The sequence below is a fragment of the Pyxicephalus adspersus genome, chromosome 4 (genome assembly GCF_032062135.1).
Source record: "Pyxicephalus adspersus chromosome 4, UCB_Pads_2.0, whole genome shotgun sequence".
NCBI classification, from domain to species: domain Eukaryota; kingdom Metazoa; phylum Chordata; class Amphibia; order Anura; family Pyxicephalidae; genus Pyxicephalus; species Pyxicephalus adspersus.
In genome coordinates, this window is record NC_092861.1 from 57,892,408 (window position 1) to 57,899,999 (window position 7,592).

Here is a 7,592-nt window from a genome sequence, read left to right on the forward strand (position 1 = left end):
TACATCCATTAACTATTTCTCAGGGCCCAACCCATGTTTAAAATGACTCTGAAGAGCCCCTCTTCCCTATGTGTCATTGCCCATGATGGTAGTGATCTCACACAAAAAGACACATATTATATGGGATATATTGCCATTATGTGCAGTTCTTTCCTTCTGTTTGCTGCTGTACAGAGCATAGAGTAGGATGATACCAGCACTGTTTTGACTTTAGGTTTAAACTGAAAGATACACATTAGCAGTTATCTAGGAGAAGAAGAATCTGCTAACTTTGGATTTTGAGTTTTCGTGGACTTAGAAACATTGAAGTAATCTGTTATTCATAACAGATCATTAACTGGTTAAAATACTTGATACAAATACTGGATAGTGATAATGTAAAGAAATAGGAATATAGATGGGGTTTGTAGACCATGAAGTATGATTTGGGTGACTCCTTGATAGCAATTCACTGTGCAGTGTAAGTCTGGTGTAATAATTGGAAGGCCTATTGCTACTAGTCAGCGATGCCCATCTTCTTTCCTCCTCCGGGTGGCGCTCTCTGCACTCCAGGATTTCCCGGTGACGATGGTGCGTGCGGACATTTCGTTAAATTTAAATTTAAATCTATTTGTATTGCATTCAATACCAAAAAAACTATTGAATGCAAGACAGTGGATTTATATGTGTAAAAGCAGTACATTGTATTCATGAACATTTATTTTACAGTATAATATATAAGAATGAGTGTATTATTTATTTTTAAAAAATGTTTTTAAAAAATTAAAAAAAAAAATTAAAACTTTTTTTTAATTAAATTTTTTAATTAAGTTTGACATAATTTTGTGTTTCAAACTTTATTATACTCATACTAATATATTATACTGTAAAATACATTTTCATGAAAAACAATGTACTTCTTTTAGACATATAGAACCGGACAGAAATGAACTGCCCAGGAGGTTAATAATGTTTAGCTTTTTATGACTTGACTGCCTTTTTCTTTTACAGCAATACTGATGGTGTTTGGTTTGGAAATTTTACGGCGAGGTTTACATATAAGGCAAATATAACAGTAATTAAATTCCTGAATGAAGAACTTGTGGATCATTTAACTCCCAAACTAAGCAGTACATTATTTGAGAAGCTTCCAATAACTAATGTCACAAGTGGTGAAATGTGTAAGTGTTCATTTCTATACCTATTAATCTTGCTGGCTTTTATTAGGTTTCGAATTTTAGTGAATAATTGTAGTTATACAAAACAATTACAATTCTCTTCAGACAGTATTGTGTTTAACATACACCTGGCACATTATGTGGTCATGTCTGTAACACGTAATCTAAGGTACGGAATTCTGTAGCTACCTGTGTCACCCATCTTGCCACCTACCTACTCAGGGAACTGTGGTTGAATATCAGCCCATTGTTAACATCTATCCCATACTCTTCTACTTATAAAGGTCCACAAACATTCCTCCCTGACCACCTCCTTTTCTGGTACCTTTGGTGGTTTTCTATCAATATTATGGTATAGTGACAGAAATGCAATACAGCACTGTATAACCTCCTATTCTTAGTCTGCTATGTGATATGCTATTATAAAGGCAGATTTCAGCTAGCTAAACTAGCATTGTAGTTTTTAAATTAATGTATATATCACAAACTTCGCCATTTGTTTTGTTTTTTCTTAAACTTCTTCTTTTTTTTGTATATTTACCTTATTGTTTTTTGACAAACTATAGAGCAATGTTTATTGTCTAGCTGTAGTTGTTACAGGCTTGTTACAGACTTTGTATTTTCTTTTTGAAAATTCTAATAAAAATGATTGAAGTCAAGGTAAATTACAATAATTCTAAATTTTATCAAAATTTAGGAAAGCAACACATATCTGTTAAATCATAATAATTAATCATCAATTGTTTTTTTTTTTCGTAGTGACCTTACCTGAACTTGCTAAGGAAACTATTTGTGTCCCTGGCTATAAACTGAATCCAGACACATTTGAATGTGTTTCCAAGTGTATAGAATACTGTAAGAATGATGGAATTTGTGAGCTAATTGGAGATAATCCTACCTGCACGTAAGGAAACATTGTTATTTTATGATGTCCCCCAACACTGCAGCAATAGCTCAATATACACACCTCCCATACCATAAACACCGAGTTCTTTATTCATCCAAATCACAGATATGGTCTTGACAACACAAATGTTTCTAAGACTAAGACTGTGTTCAAACTAGTATGTAAGCCTGCCCAAGGTGTGGTGAAGATATTAATGGCCAGAACGAATCTCACAGAGCTGATGAATTGTTGCAACAGGAATCTTTATTTAGGTTACCGAATGACAGTCCAATAGTAAACAATTCAAATATTATAAAGTTTTGTTGTACACTTTTACTGTTTAAAGAAACAGGCTATAGAACTATATCAATCATGCCAGTCGTGTTCAGAAAAACCTATGGTTACGTTTGTTTTCTGCTTGCAGCAGGATCTGCCCACTGGTGCTCTTCTTTCTATTTATAAGTCCTAGAAAAAAACTGGGAGGCTGGGAGCTGAAAAGGCCTGAGGGCACTTTTAATAACCAAAGGAGGCATCTGTCCTTTTCAATTCAAAAAGCTGAACACATAATTCCCTTCTCTTGCTTGAGTAATCAACAGAAAAAAAACATTTCTCAAGATGGCCACGCCTTGATGAAGGACATTGTTGACCACAAAGACAATTCATTGAATCAGACTCACTCAAAATGCCTGCCTTACTGAGAACCTAGGAACCTAGAAAAGGCAGAAGTACATATTTAGCTAAGGATAATGCAGTCATTCAGTCATCAGAGACAGTGGCCACAATTACAACCGATGCCTATTAGCAGTAATAACCACGCCAATGACCATTTCTGAGTGCCTGTTGGCAACTGCTTGCCATTTGGGAGTGGTTAAAGGTTAGTGGCTGCATAGTTTTTTCAGGCTTTTGCAAACGCTTGTACAGGAGTTTGCTTGTAGGTAGAAGCAGGAATTATAGATCATGTCATGCATGGAAGCGAATGGAGTGACCAACTGCCCCCAGATTCTCCATGTATTTTTTAAATAACTGTTCAGCAATGCAACCCCAAATATCTGTAAAATGTAGAAAAAAATAGACCATTTTTTTTCAGTAACAACCATTTTAAAAAGCAGTTGAAAAATAGTTAATTGTAGCGGTACCACTTAAAGTTACTACTAGTCTGAATTTGGCCTAAAGCCAATACCTCAAGAAAATCTGTGTTTACTGATAATAAAAAAATCTATGGAGCTTTCTTTGGGGTATCTGTGAATTGACAGCAGAGGAGTGCAGCTTTTGCCTGCTTTGGAAACTAAAATGAGATAGTGTCCGTTTACTTAAGTTGTATTTTTTTCATTTCAGATGCAAACCTTTCACTATTTATGTCACTTATGGTGAACGGTGTGAAAATCTCTCAATGAACCTTAATGCATTCTTTGGAATATTATTTGGATCTCTGGCCTTCCTATTCCTCTTGATCTTGGGTATAGTACTGGGAATGTACTTCTATCGTAGGAGGAACAGCAAGAATGATTTTGATGATACAGACGAGTGAGTGCCAAATCTATTGCTGTTTGCTTTATATGTTCTTGATTGGACTCCATCTATGTGCCGAAAGAATTACAGGGAAATTACAGAGGCATGCTTTGTGCTATGGTAATTTTTCTGTAAAAAGACAAAAATATTTTTGGGTGTGTTTTGCATTTATTTGGCTTATCTACAAAGGAGTAATTTTGTCACGTTCACAGTTATAATTGCAGAACATCAGATAAAACAAATCTGCTGTTGTGTGTCATGTTTTTCAAGTTAACAAGCGTTTAAAAGGAGGTAAATCAGGGACTGCATATTTTTGGAAATATTGGGGAGTTAAATTGCCCTACAGAAGTATGTGGTGGTCTTAATAAAGGGCACTAAAAGCTGGCACAGATCTCTATAACTTTTTTTCCCTCATGCATGTTTCTTTTTGCTTTGCTACAGCCTGTTACTGTCGACATTTTCATATACCATCAGATCGTTATTATTACACCTGTATTTATTACCAGGGGAGCTCAGATTCACCTGCCTTCAACTCACTCCACCTACTGCCTGGCCTTAGGCTGGGAACACAGGTGTAATGATCCTTTCCAATGACAAAAGACCATACGACGCATGAATGAGTAGTGTACATACAGAGCCATTTCGCTGTATAGAGGTGGGAGAAGGATGGAGCGGCATCCCGCTGCGCTCTCTCCCCTTCACTTTTATAAAGATCGTTCGTTGTATGTGGATCCGCCAGGATGGTCATCGGAACAACAGACAACGAGTGCTGTAAAAACCCCAGGCTCTCGTCCGATATCAGCCCTGTGGCGATTATCAGACGAGAATCATCTGACGTGTGTACGTAACCTTACTCCACTGTTCCTCTCCTTCACTGAACAAACTGTCACAAAAAAACATATACACTACGTGTTGGTTTTATTAGCAGTAGTAACCATTTGTTTAACAACATTCAGTTATTCCAAAATATAAACATACAAATATGTATACGTTAACCAATAAACCAATAAACATGAGTTTAATTAACTCTTTTAATATATATAACACAATAACAACAGTGCACATAAATAACACCAATGACATAATCACCAAATTCCCCACTATACCACTTGTTACAAAACTTTGGTCATTGAGGTTAGAAGACTTCAAAAGCTGTGACTACTCTCAACATTACACTTGGAGTATGCCACCATTATTGTTCCCAGCTGCAACACACCGACTCAGAAACTATATTTTATGCATGTAGACCCTTACCAAACTTGACCTATTAGTGGACCATTTTAGTTCTCAGGGAAATATTACCTCAGATGAGTCCCCTCAACTCCCCCCTCCCCCCACTCCTCTTTTGCATTCACTAATTACGTTGACTTCACCTATGCCTGGCCTTCTATCACCTTTCTTAACCCTCTGCTTGCTTTCTACCTGGGCCCCCTATCTTGATAGTCTTCCACTTAATTTACCCTTCAGATACATGTCATTGAAATAATATGCATTAAATGTATTCTTTTTTTTTTTCAGGTTGTACCAAAGACGATTTAGCTGGAAATCATCACTTTTTCCATGTGAGTATTTCTATATTAATTATTAATTGAATTTGTATTTTAAATTGTATTAATAGTATTGATTCCTACATTTCAGAAAGCTATGTAACATTTCTCTGTATTCAAACTTCTAGCTTTTCAAAGAATGGGAAATAAGGATAACTCATCTATAAGCACAGAAGCAAGTTCAGAAGATTGGACACCACACTTAGAAAAAGTCAACAGTACGGCAGAGGTATGTATCACTTTACTATGTATGTATTGGTTTACAGTTTAGTTCTCCTCATCATTTGTGTATTGCCACTTTACATTACTGGACAAAGGTTTTTGAACAGTTCACCCTTAGTGTTATGCTTATCTTTAATAGTGAGTTTTGTGGTTCACATACACATTTATTTACGTGCAATGGGAATTTTCCTGCACATAGAAATCTTGCAGTGAGCATGGACAAATGTGCAAGGAAATGTAAAAAGATTTAGGAAATTATTAGCATAGATTGCTGCTCAGAGCAAGTTTAGCTTCTCTTTACTTAGAGAACATCTGCACTCTTAGTATAGTTGTCTTTTATGGTATTCCCACACCCTGAGTAAACCCTACATGGTAAGATACCTTCTTCCCCACGCCTGAGATTTTCATGGTGTAGCTCTGCCTGGTGCCAGATGTTCTTTACATGTAAACCATTTAGGCAGGGACCTCCTCCTAGACTGTACATTTTTCAATGCACTGTGATGATTTGAATAGATTGGGTGTGCCTGAATTGTTCCTGGACTGAGCTGTTTGTTTTTTTTCATCAAATCATGAATGCAAAGGCAAACAAATGTTACAACCCAGCAACTAATGAACAGATTAGCTTTCAAAACAGTCATATTACTTAGTAAAGAGTTGGATGTTTTAGCCATTTTGTGAACATACAACATATATTTAAATACCTCAATAAATAAATACCCAACCTAATTCACATAATTTTTTTTTCATTTCCCAACATTTTATTTGGCTTCTGAAAACCACCTCATGCATGCAAAACAAATCATTCAAGGATTATACATATCTGTGATCTATTTGCCCTGGTGGTTTGTAGTTGGCCCAACACTGTCACATGCAGTGAGTCACCTGCCGCTCCATACCTAGAAGTAGCAGGTAGGTTCTTCCAACTCACCAGCTGTATGGAGCAGTGAAGGTGTGGGGGAAAGCTGCACACATTGTGCTGGGGTGCCAGAAATAAAACCTGGTGATCTGGGTTGCATTGTAAGGACAAGTTTTGTCACTAAAAATAATTTTTATTAAGATATCATAATCACATTTCTGATTTTTTTTCATTACTTTTTCCTAGGTCAAGATAAAACGACCAGAAATTAAACCTAATGTGAACAATTATGAATAAAAAGCTCACTTAAGGTTTCAAGCTTTCTGATGTTTTATTCAGTTTCCTAAAACTGATATGTACAGAGAACAAACAGACTGTCAAATAATTACCAAATGTAATGATATGTTTATGTAATTCCTCCCTATATATTTATGGGTTATATATCTTCTGTATTAAAATAAAAGCCGATTTCTTTATTAAATAATTTATCCAGCCTAAAAGAACAACATGCTGCAATATCTTACCATTTTTGTGTTATTGTTGAAATCCCTATGCCAAATACAGATGTACAGTACTTCAAGGATAAGCCTATTTTCTTATCTTACCCTGGTTACAATATGTAGAGCAGTGTATGTGCCACTGCCAGTAAATACATGACATTATCCAGTTGGTTGCTATTAGCACATACATACATACTCTACAAGGGTCTACAGCTGTCACAAGGCTGTACTTTAATGAAGAAAGTTTTATGGGAATAGGATGATACAATGTTTTATCATGAATGTTTTTTACACAAAGACATGTCAATAAATTTCAGCACTGTGAAAACAGTCTTTTAGGTTTTTAAGCTTGAATACATCTGAACTATAGGGCTTTCCTTAGTATATATTGCACTTTTTGTCTTCTTGCCTACAGTAGAATACTAAAGAGTATATTTTTTATCAGCCTTGTAAAGCATTTGATCTTAAAGGTGTATTTTTATCTTCTAAAGTATTCATTTATCAAACTATGTATTATTGTATCTAATATTCTGTGCACCAGAGCTTCTAAAATGTTAATGATTTTACCTAAAATCGACTATGAAGCATATCTTCCTATTTATATGCTTGCCAGTTTTATTAAAAAATGATTTATTCTACCTCTTGGGATTTCATTTTACTTTGTTGGATCATAGTGTGATCTAAGTTTTCCCTTGAATGTATTATGTGCTGCAGGCGGAATTTAACGTACCATTGTAAAGTAACACTGGAAGGAATGGCGTTAACCTTTAGTTAAAATGATCAAATGGTAAACACAAAACTAAAAGTCTAACTGCTGCCAATTTGTTTAGTTTTGTAAAAAGTGCGGAATAGTAATAATTAATAAGAAATAATTCCATCTGTGGGAGGATTAGGGAGATTTTGGAGTTCCCATCC

At 35.4% G+C, this 7,592-nt stretch overlaps 1 protein-coding gene across 1 annotated transcript; it reads left to right on the top strand.

Annotated features, from left to right (window-relative positions):
- The first annotated feature begins 413 nt into the window (after nucleotides 1–413).
- On the top strand, nucleotides 414–7,315 carry LOC140329777 (mucin-4-like). Its single transcript, XM_072410169.1, has 7 exons — nucleotides 414–460; nucleotides 991–1,160; nucleotides 1,917–2,061; nucleotides 3,379–3,567; nucleotides 5,071–5,114; nucleotides 5,228–5,328; nucleotides 6,424–7,315. Exons 1-7 carry the CDS (start codon nucleotides 414–416, stop codon nucleotides 6,472–6,474), a joined length of 747 nt encoding a protein of 248 aa, XP_072266270.1. The 3' UTR covers nucleotides 6,475–7,315.
- The last annotated feature ends 277 nt before the right edge of the window (nucleotides 7,316–7,592 follow it).

Bases quoted from the DNA above. Each gene is read 5' to 3' on its own strand.
- LOC140329777 (XM_072410169.1), top strand. From the start codon at position 414: ATGAAGTATGATTTGGGTGACTCCTTGATAGCAATTCACTGTGCAGT. The intron at 1,161-1,916 runs GTAAGTGTTCAT...TTTTTTTCGTAG, and splicing joins TGTCACAAGTGGTGAAATGT to TGACCTTACCTGAACTTGCT. The intron at 5,115-5,227 runs GTGAGTATTTCT...TCAAACTTCTAG, and splicing joins GAAATCATCACTTTTTCCAT to CTTTTCAAAGAATGGGAAAT.